General features: G+C 53.7%; 1 protein-coding gene across 1 annotated transcript; it reads left to right on the top strand.

Moving 5' to 3' along the window:
• Positions 1-16,091: 16,091 nt before the first annotated feature.
• On the top strand, positions 16,092-16,823 carry LOC137836735 (uncharacterized). The gene has a single exon (XM_068645446.1). The coding sequence runs from the start codon at positions 16,092-16,094 to the stop codon at positions 16,821-16,823; it is 732 nt and encodes a 243-aa protein (XP_068501547.1).
• Positions 16,824-17,505: the final 682 nt, after the last annotated feature.

Below are 17,505 nucleotides of genomic sequence, written 5' to 3'. Positions count from 1 at the left end.
ACTGTTCTCATAACAGCGTCTTGCCTCAGCCTGATCCGACTTGATGGTTATCACGGCCCCTTCCATCGACGGCAGCTTCAACTTCATATGCCTGTCGATGGTATTGCGCCCAGTCTATTGAGCGTTGGCCTCCCCAACAGGACATTGTACGCAGAAGGGGCGTTCACCACCAGGTACTTTATCTTTTCGTGCGGGCTGCCGTTCCGTCAGTGAACGTTGTCCTCAGCTCGATGTATCCCCGCACTTCTACCTGATCCCCTGCAAAACCGTAGAGACAACCAGTATACGGTCTAACTGATCAGGGGACAACTGTAGCTTGTTGAATGTTGGCCAGAACATGACATCCGCCGAGCTTCCTTGATCTACGAGTACTCTATGCACCCGTCTTCCTGCTGTGATGAGAGAAATGACCACAGGTCGTTGTCGTGTGGGACAACGTCCGTAGGTCAGCTTTCCTGAAGACAATGTCCACCTCAGGGTAATGACTCTGATTCACTGCATCTACCGCCATCACAGATCGAGTGTATCTCCTTCTTTGTGAAGCTGTGCATCCCCCACCAGAGAAGCCTCCAGCGATCGTCTGCACTTCCCCATGCACAGGGACTTCATGCTGTTGCTCTCCAGTTTGGGATCCTGACGCGCGATCACCCTGCGGCTCACGCAGGTAATCTGCTAGAAAACCAGACTTCACCAACTCTGCCAGTTGGTGTCCAGCGCCAAACAGGAATGAAGTGTATGGCCAAAGGCCTGATGAAACTCACACCATTCATTCTTCTTCCTTCCGAGTACCTTGTCTGTCTTCTCTGGTACTCGTAGTCTTGCTGCTACGGCAGGAAGGGCGATGAGATCCGCCAATCCCACCATGAAGTTGTATCTCGGGGGTGCGTTATTCTCCCTTGCACGCCCCTTACTCTGGTCTTTGCCTGGTGCATAGGGACGAGGTTTTTCCCGCACCTTCTTCCCCTCTTTGGCCTCATGCACCCTTGCTTGCTGTGGTTTTCCTTGCCCTCCACGCGGTCTGGGTGGTGCAGCACTTCCCCTCTTCTCAGAAACCTCTGTTTCTGCCACTATGTGCGCCACCGCACGCCGTCGGATCTCTGCAAAGGTGCTGGGATGGCTCCTGATGAGAGACTCACTGAAAGGGCCAGGCAGCACTCCCTTCTTAAACGCGTGCACAAGCATATCTTCATCTTTGCTGGGTAGTCTAACCACTTGTGCCCCAAAGCGTTGAGGTAGTCCTTCAGCGACTCCCCCTGGTATTGGCGCACGTCGAACAGGTCGTAGGACACCACTGCAGGTGCCTTGTTGACGATGTATTGTTCAATGAAGAGCTTCGAGAACTGAGAGAAAGACGTGATATGCCCTTCTGGTAAACTCACGAACCACTCCATGGCGATTCCGCTCAATGTGCTCATGAACATCTTGCAGTATACAGCGTCTGAGCCCCCAGACAACATCATCTGGGTGTGGAATGCCGTCAGATGCGCCTCCGGGTCTTCTACCCCTTGAACGACGCTTTTACCCCCACCAGGTTGGGAGGCACCATGGTTCCCATGATCTCAGGGGAGAATGGCATGGGAAATGCCCTTGGAGGTGAGGGCTGCCTAGACACCCTTTCGTCAACAACGTGCTCCCTCTGCGCCTGCAGCGTTCTTCTCAACTCTTCGTTGACACGATTCAGTTCGTCGTTCCTGCTTTGCGACGCAGCCAACTCCGTCTGCATCCTTTCTTGTTCGACTTTCGACGCTGCAGCGTTATCCTGCAGCGTGCGCACCATTTCCAGGACCTGCGCCATTGTCACAGCTCCTTCATCAGCGGATGGCGCAGGTGATGGTTGTCTGTTTCTAGGCATCTTCTCTATCAAAGAAACTGATAAAACTCTGGTGAGCTTTAAAACTGTGGTATATATGGGACAACGATTCACTCGGGCCCCACGGTGGGCGCCAAATGATCCTGCCGGCAACTTGAACGTGGGTGAATCGCTTCGTAACACTCTCTGCCCTGTCTTCGCGACTGCGTCTCCTGAAGATCACCTTCTGAACTTCTCTCAGATGTCCTCAAAATGTGACCTGCAAAATACACAGACGGCGCCTCTAGCGGCCGTTTGCACTCCGACGATCAAGTTAGTTCAACAGAACCACCAGAAACTGGAAACTAGTAATGTGTGTGTGAAAAACTTGCACTCTGTTTTTCGTCTATCTTTTTCCTCTCCTCACTCTCACTCTGATTCTGCCTTTTATCTCTCTTTCCCTGCTTCTGGGCATAACAGAATTCTGTTATGCTTTTCTGGCATGTGTCAGAACCCTGACATGCTTTTCAGAGAAAGCGTACCTTCAGAATCAGCAATGGGGAGCGTGAGAGTCTGCGCATGTCTGCGCTTGGCTGCGCCTGTCTGTACCTTTAGCGGTACGGAGTGCTCTCTTTGTCTGGACCGCACCCCTCTCAGATGATGACACGTGGGGGCCTGCAACTCACATCTAACCACACACGTGTCACTTACTGGAAGGCTCTAGCGCCTCTCTTTGTCTGCCTAAGTTACGCCCTTGCGGAGTAACTTAGGATGCTTCTCTTATCTAGGTAAATTGCATACTCTTAGGAGTGGACGTCGGGTGTGGCTGGTCTAGGCGCACTCACCAAACGTTACTCTTGGCGTAGGCGACTTACCCTTCAGGATGACACGCACGTAATGGGTTGAAGGAATCACCAATCACCGACTGGCTTACTAGTTCCCTCAGGCCACTCTCGTGCATGATTCCTTGAGGTGTGCTCATGCGAGGTCCATGCGTAACGCTCTCGCTGGGAACCTTAGTCCCAGTTTAACTGCGTGTAACACGAGACCCCGATGACAATACCCCCGATGACTGATCAGTGTTTATTCGCTACTCGCGCTCTGCCTCCAGGCGCGAGTCTGGGAACTGGTCTGCTGGTGCTCACTTGGCTACTGACCACCGATCACCATTCTGGGTGATCTATCCCCCGACCTCTCTGCCGCCTGATCTGTCGGTGGTAACTTGGCTACTGACCACCGATCACCTCTCTTGGCGATCGTCCCCCTACCTCTCTGCCACCTGGTCCACGTGTCACCCTGCGAGTGGTCCACGTGGTTCTCTGACGCTGACATCATCGACTACCGATGACCGATCGGATCAGGGGTGCTACTGCGCTAGGGGTGACTTTTTGGGTGCCAACTCATGCACCCAAGTATCTAGTCACTTACTTCGAGAGCGTATCTGCCTTCCTTTTGTACTCTGCACCCGGTTGCCCTGGGCGTGACTTTCCTCTTGAGTCGTATCTGCCCCACAGGCGTCTCTGGGGCGGGAGGAGCACTTCACGAGTCAGGCTGCCCTACACTGGTACTATTACTATGGCCTTGAAGCCACCTTTTCCTTCTCTTTATCGCTGCCCCGTGCTATTGGGACCTGAGGCCTTCCCACGGCGTCGCTCCCTCCATGGTCTTTCCTACCCATGGGTATCGGGGAACCACACCGTGATTGCCTTGCTTCAACACTGTTTGATCTAGCGACGCCCTGGTTGGGCGACGCCTTTGCCTAGGCGACGCCTTGCCTTGGCGACGCTTCCTCTTGGCGTCTCTCCACCTAGGCGACGCCTTATGTTGACTTTGACTCTCCAGCCGTTGACTTTGACTTTGACTTAGTCAACGCCCCGGATACTGGACGGTACACAAGCCCCCCAGTCTTAAGCTGAAGACTTGTCTTCAGCGTAAAGACTAAAGCCTCGCCCACGCCGTCCACGTGCCATCCTGATGACGTGTCATTCCCTGCTGACTCAACAATTCTCGAATTGTTGACGTGACGCTCTCTGTACCCTAGGAGCGCTCTTACTGATTGATTTGACCTCCTCTGAAACGAGGATGATAACACCTTTTGGGCTACCCTTGATCGCGCGCCACGTGGCCCATCGCGCGACCATCCTCCAGAGACCTTTGCGTTTCCCTTGGGCAATTGATCCTCTGACGCGTGGCACGTTCCCACGGCCCTCAGTTAGCACCTCTTGAGTTGCGAGATGTAACGTTTAAGTTACTCCAAACCCCGCGCTCACCCTACTGTTACATTCATTCGCTCTGCAACTCCGCACTGTTCATCGCCTTCAAAACCCTTTTTCTCTGCAATCGCGATTCTCTCCTTCCTGTGCTCTTCTACTGCCTCCATTCCAATAACAAAGGTACGATTTCGAGTACTCACGACTCTTCCCTTTTGTCGCATTATAGGATTTATTGAACTGCCTGGGACTGTTGTTATTCACGTATTACTGCATCTCTCCACTTCTTCTTCCTCCTCTGATTTTTCTCGCGTGGGTGACGCTTCCTGGGGCTCTTTCCCTTTCTTGCCATGGCTACACTTGCTAAACCCTTTTTCCTCTCTTCTTTCTCCAGCTATCTATTTTCACCATGACGCGCGCGAACGCGGAGCCTGATTCTTCCCCCACGACCCCCAAGTCCAACTACAAAGCCTTCTACCCCTGGGCCCCCGACGAGCTCCTGAGTGAATGCACCAGCCTGACTTCCTTCCAGGACCTGGAAGCTCACCGGGGGGATCCCCATTTGTACAACTTTAACGCCTTCTGTCGCACACACGACGCCCACATATTCGTCCGTCCCGGCAGGCCTGGGGAACCTGTTTGTTTGGACGACAGACCTAGAAAGGGGAAACCCTTCTTCTTCATGTACCAGACCGTGTTCAAGCGCGTAGGAGTGCGTCTTCCGTTCACTCCCTTCTAACGGGAGCTTCTCATTGAAATCAACACTGCCCCCGCCCAGCTTCATCCCAACAGCTGGGCATTCGTGAGGGGCTTTCAAATTCTTTGTGGACACCTGGGCATCCCCCCTTCTGTAGATGTCTTCCTGCATTTCTTTGAGGTGAAGAAGCAGGGGAAGAGCTTCTGGGTATGCTTTTCCGGGATCGCAGGCAGGATCCTCCTCTCCCTCTTCCAGAATTCTTATAAGAACTGCAAAGGGAAGTTCTTCAGGGTGTGCAGCGCCAAGCACGATCCCACAGCTTTGGATGGCTTCCCCCTTTACTGGACGGAGCGCCCTAAATTGCTCAGGGCCAAAACCCTGGAAGAGCTATCTCCCGCCGATAGGGAGGTAAGCAAAGCCTTGGCCGGGTTGGGGATCGTTTTTGATACCTTGAAGCTGGTCGCTAGCGAGTACAATGCTCACGCCCTGACCACCTACTTTGGTAAGGGGCTCTCCCCTCATCTTTTTTGTTGTGAACAGCCTGCTATCGAACGTTTGTTTCCCCGGACTCTTATACTCATTTTATATTGTGCTATGTTACTTGCATTTCACGCCTCCATGTGTGTTGTAATTTTGCCTAGCTGCTTTGGTCTTAATTCTTGTTGTTTGGTCTGTCTTGATGTAGGATCGGTGATGGGCGCTTCCAAGAGAATGATGCTGGCAAAGGCAATGAAGGAGGCACGTGCCGCCAAGGCGGGTGCCTCCTCCACCCTTGCTGCTGATCCGGTTCCCCCACCGACTCTGTCGCCGCCTCCTCCGATCACCGCCGAGGCTACCTTGAGTTCACCTCCGTCATCTCCTCACAGCCTTGCAGCACTTCAGACCCCTCGCTCTCCTCTACCCATCGCCGTTGTTCCCCTAGCCGCGGCCTCGTCACCGGCTCCAACCCCCCTTGACAAAGGGAAACGGGTTTTGGAGATTCTATCAGATGATGAGGACTCAGAAGGCGTGGCTCCCTTCAGAAGAAGAAAATCTGCGCGGGTTCCTCTTTCGGTAGAGGCGTCGCCCCAGGGAGGGAACCCCTTCATGGATAACCCCCCGAGCGCGACCTCACTCCCTCCCATGACACTCCAAGAGGAAAGGGGCGAAGGCGCCGAATCTGCCCCGCCTCCGCCGCCGGCAGAAACCATTGCTTCCCCTGCTTCCGTCGCTGCCGCCCCTGACTTCATCGTCATCCCTCCTCCGATTATGCATCTAATGAGGGGCTTCAGCGGCGGGACTCTGCCAGAGGGCACCGACAGGAAGGAAGGCATGCCCTTCTACTTGGGGGCCTTCTTGGCGGTGGCCCTTGAATGGCGCGCCCGGGCCAGAAACGCGGTTATGCAAGCTCAAACTCTCCAAGCCTTGGAAACAAAGGCGACTACTCTGGAGGAGGAAATGAGGACCCTGGGGCGCCAGAACGAAACTTACCAAACCTCTCTGAAGCAAGCGCAAGAGTCCAAAGTAGAAACTGAGAGGCAACTGGCAGAGGCATTGGAGCTCCAGGCTGGCTTTTTTACTCGTGAAGTCGCCCTCCAAGTCCAGGTAACGGGCCTTCAGGAATTGCTCAAAGCTGATGCAGAAATTCAAAAGGACCTGAAGGACCGTTGCCGTGAGCAGGCTGACAAGACGGAGCGGATGGAGGGGAAATGGCCACCCAGGCCAAAGCTATGGACCTTCTCCGGGCTGACTACGACAAACTACAGGTCGAGGTCAGTCGACTTCGCGTTGAGAAAGAGGCTCTGGAGAAGCAGGTGACCTCTGGGGATGCCGCCGTTGAGGAGCTGGAGAAGGAGAAAAAGTCCCTTATCCAGGAGATGGCAGGTACTTTCGAGGAGGGGTTCCTGGAGGCTCTGACCCAGGCGTCCTGTGAGAACCCTGGCATCAATATTTCGAACTGCGACCCCATGCACCATGTCATCGACGGGAAGGTCGTGCCCATGGACGTGGATGACTGAACCGCTGCCTCTCAACCGCCACCTTCACTTTCAAGCTTAATTCCTTTATTCTTTACGCTTGCTTTTGACTTTCTCTGTTCAAACTTGTAATTCTTTGAACTATCCGTACTCTTGCTACAAATTTGGGTGTTCGTATGATTGCTTTTGTGTCTTTGCCATATACGATTCTGCTTGTGCGATCTTATTCTCATCTTTTGCCTTCTTATGCTTCGGTTGTTCTGTTTGTATCATATTCGCTTCTTTGCTTCGTCGGGCGGCCTTGTGTGACCGGGAAAGATCGCGTGCCAACCCTCACGCCCATGGAGAGGCTCACCTAGTGACGCCGTATCGTCCACGGGGTGTCTCTAACACCGAAACGGTTCTCTCCTTGATTCTTAGCCTCCGGCGCCCACGCCTAAGGAGAGGCCTGCTACAGCAGTGCCGTATCGTCCCCGGGTGTCTAAAACGTCGAGTGCTTTGGGGGGGGTCGTTCCCTCTATGGTCTTTCCTTCCCATAGGTATCGGGGAACACCCTGCCAGCAATTCGCTGGCGTTTGGCGATCTTATCTCCCTCCACAGTCTTTCCTACCCGTGGGTATCGGGGAGATAACGCCAGCAACTAACTCTGCCTCCTTCACTTTCGTCTCCCTCCACAGTCTTTCCTACCTGTGGGTTTCGGGGAGGCGACCCTGCTGATATTTGGGTTGGCGACGCCCGCGACGTCTCATGCCGGCGTCGTCCTTTACGTCATTCCAGGCGACGCCTCGGGCGTCTCACGCTAGTGTCGCCTCGGGCGTCGTCCCTAACTTGACATTGACTTTGACCTTGGGCTTGGTCGATGTCTGGGGGCAGCGAAGAGCTCAAGGCCCTTCCCGTATCTTCCACGAGGCGCTCCCTGTATAGCTGATGAGACGTTCAGTCATTCAACTTGATCCACGTGGCGCTTTCTGTATGGCTGATGGGACATTCAGTCATTTCACTGAGTTCTGACTCCTGCTGTGCCCCTGACCCACTTTCGACGGCGCATCGTACCCCTGGATACTCTATTGATACGACGCGCTCAGATCTTCACCAGTGGTGCCAGGGTCATCTTTTCATCTTGTGCCACGTGGATCAATCGTGCGGTGCACCCATTCGCGTCGTTTGGCGCTCTAACCGCTTTATTTAACTCTTCAAACTCTGAAACTATCCTCATCATTATCCCACTCTTCATAACCTACTTACGTTCTCTCTTCTTGCACCCTTCCTTCTTGCACCCTTTCTTTCTCACGAAGGGTTGTTCCAGCAATCGCTCCCCTCGCTCGACTCTTGCATTTCCGGCAGTCCCCACACCCTTGAAACCCCTGATCTTGTTAAAGAATGTCTTCTCATGCTGCTTCGTCCAGGGTCAGTCCCAAGGATTTGTACCCCTGGGCTTCGAGTGAACTTCTTGATGAGTGTTCATGCTTACTCTCTACCAGGGCCATACGGGAGCACAAAGGGGAGTCGTGTTCTTATGACCACCGGGCCTTCGCAAGGAGGCACGATGACGATATAGCTGTGCTCCCTTGCACTCTAGGGGAGCCAGTATGTGGAGACGAACGGGCCAACGACGGGGTCCCTTTCTTTTACTTTTACCAGGTGGTGTTCAAGACCATCGGAGTGCGCCTACCCTTCTCCTGGTTTGAGAAGGAACTGCTGTCTGAGATCAACGTTGCTCCGGCCCAGTTATACCCCAACAGCTGGGCCTTTATCAAAGCCTTTGACATTCTCTTCGGGTTTCTGGGTTGTGCACCCTCGGTTGACCTCTTTCTTCACTTCTTCGAGGTGAAGAGGCAGAGACACAACCTCTGGGTAACTCTCGGTAATGTTCCCGGGAGAGTTCTCTTTACACCCTTCCAAAGCTCGTTCTCCGGGTGGAAAGGCCGGTTCTTCAAGATCTGCCGTACTGACCTGGTTCCCGACGCTCTGGATGGGTTTCCGCTGTACTGGGTGAGAGAGACGAGGGCCCTCAAAACCAAGCCTTTCAAGAAGCTGGCTCCAAGTGGTCAAATAACTTGCCAGATTCTTGCTGAGGCGGGAGGTTTTGACTCTGCCACTTTGATCAGCCTGGAGTCCAACGCTGGGACTCTCGAAAAGTACATAGGTAAGAGTCGCTGCCCTAGAAACTCCAGCCCTTGTTGTTCTCTGTACGTGCATGTCTTGCCTCATGGCGTCTCTGACACATTTATCTCCCTTGGCGCAGGTTCGAAAATAAACCGAGAAAGGAGGACACGACTTACCCGAGCTCTGCGGGCTGGGAAAGGGGCTTCGCCTTCCTCCAGTGCTGATTCTGATGACCACTGACAAGTGGCTCTTTTGTGATTTGCACGATTTGTAACATTCGCCCCATTTGGGCTACTTCAATTGTATTGATCACTGCTTGTAGCACCAACTTTTTCCATATCAATTGATTTTTTGCAACGTCACTTTACTCTGCATACATTTCACATATTGCGCGCTTTCCTTTGCCCTGCTCATCAGCGGCGCCCGCCTCCATCTCGGCGACGCCCTCTTTCTTGACGACGCCTTGACCTAGGCGGCACCTTCTTTCTTGGCGACGCCTTCTGTCTTGGCAACGCTTTCTTTCTTGGCGACGCCCTCTTGACGATGCCTTCTTTCTTGGCGACGCCTTCTTTCTTGGCGACGCTTTCTTTCTTGGCGACGCCTTCTCTTGGCGACGCCTTTCCTTACTTCAAACGGAGAAAGATACAGGCTAAAAACCAAGGCACTTCTTTTTCTCAAATTGGTTTTACCTTTATTAGGGTGACCTCATTAAAAAACCCCCGAGAGGGAAAAAGAGCGTCCCCTTCAACTAAATTGTTACATAACTGGTTACATAAGTCAACTGAAATAAAATTTTAAGTTGGCTGCATTCCAACTGCGCGGAATAGGACCTCCATCTAAAGTCTCCAGGTTGTACGAACCGTTGCCCTTAGCCTCAGTAACTCTGAAGGGTCCGGTCCACTTGGGAGACAGCTTATTCTCCAACTCGTATGGGTGAGCTTTCCTCATCACTAGGTCGCCGACCTGAAACTGTCGAGGCTTCACCTTAGAGCTATATTGCCGCTCTACTCTTCTCTTCGTCGCTTCAGCCTTTATTCTAGCTTTTTCCCTGGCTTCGTCTAGCAGATCCAGGTTTACCCGCCTCTCTTCATTGGATTCCTCCGCCACAAAGTTTTGAAAACGTGGCGAGCTCTCATGTATTTCTACCGGGATCATCGCGTCCGACCCGTAAACCAAACTGAAAGGCGTCTCCATAGTAGAGGATTGGGGCGTGGTGTGATAGGCCCATACGATCCTCGGTACCTCTTCCGCCCACGCCCCTTTGGCTTTCTCCAACCTTCTTTTTAACCCCCTCAGCATAACTATGTTTGCCGATTCTACCTGCCCATTAGTCTGGGGGTGCTCAACTGATGCAAACACCTGTTTAATGCCTACCTCAGCACATAGGCTTCTCAACTGTTGACTGGCGAATTGGGTTCCGTTGTCGGATATCAGCCGCCTAGGTACGCCAAAACGGCACACGATGTTCTTCCACACAAAGTGTTGTACTTTGTGCGCTGTGATTTGTGCCACGGGCTCCGCCTCTATCCATTTGGTGAAGTATTCGACGGCAACGATCAAATACTTCATCTGCCTGATCGCCAGTGGAAAGGGGCCCAGGATGTCGATTCCCCATGTATGGAAAGGCCACGGGCTGTATATGGACCGCAACTCTTCTGGCGGCGCCTTGTGCCAGTCGGCGTGCTTTTGACATTGCCTACACCGCTGGGCGTGCCGTGCGCAGTCCTCTTTCACTGTTGGCCAGAAGAATCCTGCGCGTATTACCTTGGAGGCTAAGGATCTTCCCCCTACGTGGCTCCCGCAGATGCCTTCGTGTAGTTCCGCCATTATCCTGGTGCACTCGTCGCCACTGATGCATGTTAGGATAGGGTGAGTGAAACCGTGCCTGAACAGCACCCCATCCACCAAAGTATATCTTGCGGCATTTCTTTTGACTTTTTTACTTTCTTCAGGCTCCACTGGGAGAGCCCCATCCGCCAGGTATCGCTTGTAGGGTGTCATCCAGGTGTCTCCCCTGGCCAGAACGCATACCTGCATCTGCTCTTCCTCAGACACACTCGCGTACATGCTGATGCGGGGCGCCCTCTGCGTATCCTGGGTCAAAGAGCAATGACTCCTTGGTCTTCCCCTGGATGTATGAATCTGGAGGACGCCCACCCTGTTGTCTTCCACAAATCTACGCGGGGCTTTGAGAGTCTCTTGGATCACTGTCCTCTGTCTACCCCCCTTGCCTGAGCTGGCCAGCTTTGCAAGCAGGTCAGCTCTGGCATTCTGCTCCCTCGGGACATGTATCAGCTCAAGAGCGTTGAATGCTCCCTTCAACAACTGGACGTATTTCAGATACGCCGCCATCTGTGGGTCCTTCGCCTGGAACTCACCCGACACCTGCCCCGTAATCAGCTGGGAGTCGCTCTTCACCAAGAGGTTATGCGCACCCATCTCCTTGGCCAGGAGCATACCTGCTATCAGGGCTTCATATTCTGCCTGATTGTTGCTTGCCTTGAAAACAAAGCGCAGGGCCTGCTCGATCAGTATGCCGTCGGGTCCCTCCAAGACTATTCCCGCACCGCTCCCTTGTTGGTTTGAAGAGCCATCAACCGAGAGCAGCCACTGCGAACTCGCTTCCACCTCTTGCTCACCTCCGGGCGAAAGTTCCGCTACGAAATCTGCGTACACCTGCCCTTTGATGGATCCTCTAGGCTCGTACTGGATGTCGAATTCTGACAGTTCCACCGCCCAGCGTACCATTCTTCCTGCCACATCAGGTTTCTGCAGCACTTTCTGTATAGGGAGGTTGGTCATCACCACCACCGTAAAGCTGTGGAAGTAATGACGAAGCCTCCTAGCAGAGAACACTACCGCCAGCGCCGCCTTCTCTAGTGCTTGGTACCTCATCTCAGCCCCCTGTAAGGCCTTGCTTACGAAGTAGATGGGCTTCTGACTCTGGTCCTGCTCTTGGACCAACACGGAACTGATGGCCCGCTCCGTTACAGTAAAATGTAACCGGAGGGGCACGCCCGCTACCGGCTTGCAGAGGACCGGTGGCGTCGCCAGGTACTCCTTCAGCTTAATGAAAGCCGCTTCGCATTCATCAGTCCATGCAAAGCGACTGTTTCTCTTGAGGCACTGGAAGTACGGGTGCCCCTTCTCTCCTCCGGCGGAAACAAACCTCAAGAGCGCCGCCATCCGCCCTGTCAGCTGTTGCACCTCCTTCACCGACGTCGGGCTCCGCATGGCGATAATAGCCGTACATTTGTCGGGGTTCGCCTCTATCCCCCTCTCGGTGAGCAGAAAACCCAAGAACTTACCGGCCTCTACCCCGAAAACACACTTCTCGGGGTTCAACTTGAGGCGGTACTTGGATATTGTGTTGAACAACTCCTCCAGGTCTGCCATGTGCTGCACCCTATTCTGCGACGCCACCACCATGTCGTCTACATAGGCGTACACATTCCTCCCAAATATTGGCGCCAGGACCTTGTCCATTAGCCTCTGGTACGTGGCACCCGCATTTTTCAGCCCGAAGGGCATCACCTTATAGCAGTAACTGCATGTCTCAGTCATGAATGCAGTCTTGCTCTCGTCTCTTGGGTGCATCTTGATTTGGTTGTACCCTGAAAAGGCGTCCAGGAAACTTAGCACCTTGCTGCCGGACGCACTGTCTACCAAGGCGTCGATGCTGGGCAGCGGATACGAGTCCTTTGGGCATGCCTTGTTCAGGTCCGTGAAGTCAACACACATTCTCCACTTTCCGTTCGCCTTTTTCACCAAGACGACGTTGGCGAGCCACTCAGGGTACTGAATCTCCCTGATGTGGCCAGCACTCAGCAGCTTCTGCGTTTCGTCTTTCACCACCTGTTGTCGTTCCTCATTGAACTTTCTCCTTCTCTGACGCACGGGGCGGACCGTGGCGTCCATGCTGAGGTGGTGACACAGGAAATCGGGGTCGATGCCTGGCATATCCGAGGCGGACCATGCGAAGGCATCCAGGTGGCGTGAAATCACTTCTGCCACCCCTTCCTGTTCTTCTGGGCTTAGCGAACTTCCTAACTTGAAAGTCTTGCCGCCAATCTCCCTTTCTACGGCGTTAGCCGCAGGCTGCTCCCTGCTATCATCTTTGACGGGCGCCGCCTCTTCCACCGGCGCCGCCTCTTCCTCGGGCGCCGCCTCTTCCACGGGCGCCGCGTCGTTAGGGCCTTCCTCCATTGGCACATCTGCTTCGGGCATCGCCCTCTCCGCTATGGCCTCTTCAGGCGTCAACCCAGAGGGCGTCGCCTCAATCATCGTCGCGTCCGCGCTCGGCGGACGTTCATACACCATGAATACGCCTCTCTTCGTTTTCAGGCTGTTTTCATAGCATTTCCTCGCCTCCTCCTGGTCTGACCTGATGACTATCACCTGGCCATTGAGGTCCGGCAGCTTCATCTTCATGTGGCGTGTGGAGGACACCGCGTTCAGACGGTTTAACGCCGGTCTGCCCAGCAAAATATTGTAGGCGGAGTTGGCGTTCACGACCAGGTACCGGATGCTTTCGGTACGGGAGGCCTCTCCGTCTGTGAACGTAGTCCTCAACTCCAGGTACCCCCGGACTTCCACCTGGTTATCCCCGAACCCATACAGGCACCCCGTATAGGGACTCAACAGATTGGGGGACAGCCGTAACTTATTAAAGGTCGACAGAAACATGACGTCTGCCGAACTTCCTTGGTCGACAAGCACTTTGTGCACCTTCCTTCCGGCTGTGACGACTGAGATGACAACGGGGTCGTTGTCGTGGGGTACCACATCTCGGAGGTCTCTTCTCGTGAACACGATATCCGACTCCCACGGCTCCCCTGAGAGCCTCTCTTCAATCGAATTCACCCCCCTCGCGTATTTCTTCCGCTTGGAGGCGGTGGGTCCCCGCCGGAAAAACCTCCAGCAATGGTGTGGACCTCGCCAAGCACAGGCATCTCGTGTGCTGGTTCTTCCGCCGGCGGCGGCAAGGTGGCGGTCGTTGTGGGATCTGCGACATAGTCCTTCAAAAACCCAGTCCTCACCAGCTCATCTAGCTGGTAGCCCAACGACAGGCAATTATCAATTTGGTGCCTGAAAGCCTCGTGGAATTCGCACCAAGAGTCTTTACGGGGCCCTAACACCTTGTCGGTCTTCGCCGATCGCCTCAGCCTCTCAGCTATGTTAGGCACGGCAATTAAATCCTTCAACTCAACCACGAAGTTGTACCTCGCCGGTCTTGCTCTTTCTCTGGCGGGGCGTTCGCCTCCTGCTGGACCCCGGGGCTGGGGCTTTCTGGCCTCGTAGGGGCGTCTCGCCTCTGGCTTCTTTCTCCCCGTCGTGGTCTCATTGACCCTGACGGGTTGAACTCGCGCCGGTCCCCTCGGGCGTGAGGGCACGGCGCTGGTGCGCTTGTTGAACTCCTTCAGGGTCTCCCCCTGATACTGCTTCACATCAAACAGATCGTAGGAGACCGGCGGCGGGGCCTTGTTGGCTAAGTACTGTTCCCGGAACAATCGCGACAATTGGCGGAAAGATGTGATATGACCCTCTAGGAGGCTAATGAACCAGTCCATAGCCATCCCGGTCAGGGTGCTCATGAAGAGCTTGCACTTGGCAGCATCAGAACCGCCTATCAGGACCATCTGCGTGTGAAATGCAGCAAGGTGCGTCTCTGGGTCCTCAATCCCGGTGAAGATCACCTTGGGTCCCGCGAACGTGTTCGGGATCGTTGCGTCTAGGATCTCCTGTGAGAAAGGAGTGGAAAACTCCCTTGGTGGGGAATGGTTCTCCATCTCGTCATGCCCAGGCCGCCTCCGATCGTTTCTCAGGCCCTGGCGCAACTCCTCATTCACACGGTGGAGCTCTTCGTTCCGCTCATGTGAGGCATTAAGGTCTGCCTGCATGCGTTCCTGCTCCATTTTCAAATCTGCCATGTCCTGCTGCAACCCCCTCATTATCTCCAGGACCTGCTGCATGGATAGTTCTGCTGGGGCTGCGCGTGCTGTGCTTCGTCTGGTGGGGGCCATTGTCACTCCAACCTCCTTCAACGTTACTGTAACTTGGTAGATTTCCTCGAAATTGTGATGGGACTGATGTTTTATATCGGCCCCACGGTGGGCGCCAAATGTTCCGTCCGGTTGACCGGGACGTCTTCGTGCGCGACCTCAACCGTCAGCTAGGGACTCCTTCCCACTGATTGCCTGTGGATTCCTGCAAAAAAGAGGACAAAGAGGCGCCCTAGCGGCCGTTTGCACTTCGACGCTCAAGTCAGCCAGCAAGAAACACCAAAACTATTCACCTCCGTCTCTGAGCACCGCGTATGGCACTCTGAAGGTGGTAAGAAATAACTGTGTACTGTATATCTGTGTTCTCTCCTTCAGGCAAAAATGTTCCCCAGTCCCTTGTTCGTAACTAATGAAGCACGAGCAAGCAACTAGAGAGCTCTGGTAAATTTGCAGAAAGTTCGAACCCTTTTTCCAACATTCTCTGCGCTATTTAAACTACCCAAGCATTTAAAGCGTCTTAAAGCGCTTTTAATCACAAACGTAACGCACTCATTAAAGCGCTTAATTAGAAAACGTAGCGCATTTAAGACGTTGAAACGCTCGGGAGCCATTATAGTACCTGAATGCTCGAAAGGGAAACTGTATTGAATGACTTTTAATTACCTGGCACCTGACTAAAGGGTGTTTCTATTCTGGCATGGCTGTCGTACACGTGGAGGGCCTCACGACGCCATGACCCCATCTGGGGGCGTTTCTGCCCATCTGGGGACGTCTCTACGTGTGAGTCCTCCTGCTTGGGAGTGCTACTGCGCTAGGGGTGACTTTTTGGGTGCCAACTCATGCACCCAAGTATCTAGTCACTTACTTCGAGAGCGTATCTGCCTTCCTTTTGTACTCTGCACCCGGTTGCCCTGGGCGTGACTTTCCTCTTGAGTCGTATCTGCCCCACAGGCGTCTCTGGGGCGGGAGGAGCACTTCACGAGTCAGGCTGCCCTACACTGGTACTATTACTATGGCCTTGAAGCCACCTTTTCCTTCTCTTTATCGCTGCCCCGTGCTATTGGGACCTGAGGCCTTCCCACGGCATCGCTCCCTCCATGGTCTTTCCTACCCATGGGTATCGGGGAACCACACCGTGATTGCCTTGCTTCAGCACTGTTTGATCTGGCGACGCCCTGGTTGGGCGACGCCTTTGCCTAGGCGACGCCTTGCCTTGGCGACGCTTCCTCTTGGCGTCTCTCCACTTAGGCGACGCCTTGCGTTGACTTTGACTCTCCAGCCGTTGACTTTGACTTTGACTTAGTCAACGCCCTGGATACGGGACGGTACAAAATGGGCGCTCAAAGCCTCGTGGCGAAGAGTGATTCCCAGTTGGTCACAGGACAAGTAACAGGGGAGTACCAGGCGAAGGATCCGCAGATGGCTGCGTACTTGAGGTACGTCGAAATGTTGAAGGGAGCCTTCGCTGCGTTTGAGCTGGTGCATGTCCCTAGAGAACAAAATGGCAGAGCTGACCTGCTTGCGAAGCTGGCCAGCTCAGGCAAGGGGGGAAAGCAGATGACAGTCATCCAAGAGACGCTCAAAACGCCGCGAAAGTTCGTAGCCGACAACAGGGTGGATATCCTTCACATTAGCACAGCAAGAGGAAAACCAAGGAGCCATCGCTCTTTGATTCAAGATATGGTGAGGGCACCCCGCATCAGCACCTACGCGGCCTCGCCCGAGGGAGAGAAGGGTGTGCATGTATGCGCCTTGGAGGACGGCGACACGTGGATGACGCCTTATAGGCGATACATTGCAGATGGAATTCTCCCAGCAAAGCCTGGAGAAGGGAAGAAGATAAAGAAGAACTCTGCAAGGTACACCCTCGTTGAAGGAGTGATATTTAGGCATGGGTTCACGCACCCAATTCTGACATGTGTGAGTGGCGACGAGTGTATGAGGATCATGTCAGAGCTTCACGAGGGGATTTGCGGAAGCCACGTGGGGGGAAGATCATTAGCCTCCAAGGTGATTCGAGCAGGGTTTTATTTGCCATCAGTGAGGGAAGATTGTGTAAGATAGCGATGCAAGCAGTGCCAGATGCATGCAGATTGGCAAAAGGCACCTCTAGAGGAACTGAGGTCGATATACAGCCCATGGCCCTTCCACACATGAGGAATCGATATTCTGGGGCCTTTCCCCCTGGCGATAAGGCAGATGAAGTATCTGATAGTTGCCATCGAGTACTTCACAAAGTGGATAGAGGCAGAACCAGTGGCACAAATCACTGCTCACAAAGTACAACACTTCGTTTGGAAAAACATTGTATGTCGTTTCGGGGTGCTAAGGCGTCTCATCTCCGACAATGGCACTCAGTTCGTGAGCCAACAATTGGGAAAGTTGTGTGCGAAAGTGAGAATCAAGCAGGTGTTTGCATCAGTCGAACACCCCCAGACGAATGGACAGGTAGAGTCAGCAAATAGAGTTTTGCTTAGCGGATTGAAGCGAAGACTTGAGAAGGCTAAAGAGGCGTGGGTAGAAGAAGTACCAAGGATCGTGTGGGCTTACCACACCACGCCTCAATCTTCCACCTTGGAGACGTCATTCAGCCTAATATACGGCTCAGATGCCATGATCCCAGTAGAGATTCACGAGAGTTCTCCACGTTTCCTAAGCTTTGTGGCAAAAGAATCCAATCAGGAAAGAAGGGTAAATCTAGACCTATTGGACGAGGCCAGAGAGGAAGCAAGGATAAAGGTTGAAT

This window comes from Phaseolus vulgaris, chromosome 11 (genome assembly GCF_000499845.2).
Source record: "Phaseolus vulgaris cultivar G19833 chromosome 11, P. vulgaris v2.0, whole genome shotgun sequence".
NCBI lineage: Eukaryota > Viridiplantae > Streptophyta > Magnoliopsida > Fabales > Fabaceae > Phaseolus > Phaseolus vulgaris.
The sequence above is the reverse complement of the archived record's forward strand: the minus strand, read 5'-3'. Positions and strand labels throughout refer to the sequence as shown.

Coding starts and splice junctions, on each gene's coding strand:
- LOC137836735 (XM_068645446.1), top strand. CDS start 16,092: ATGGGCGCTCAAAGCCTCGTGGCGAAGAGTGATTCCCAGTTGGTCACA.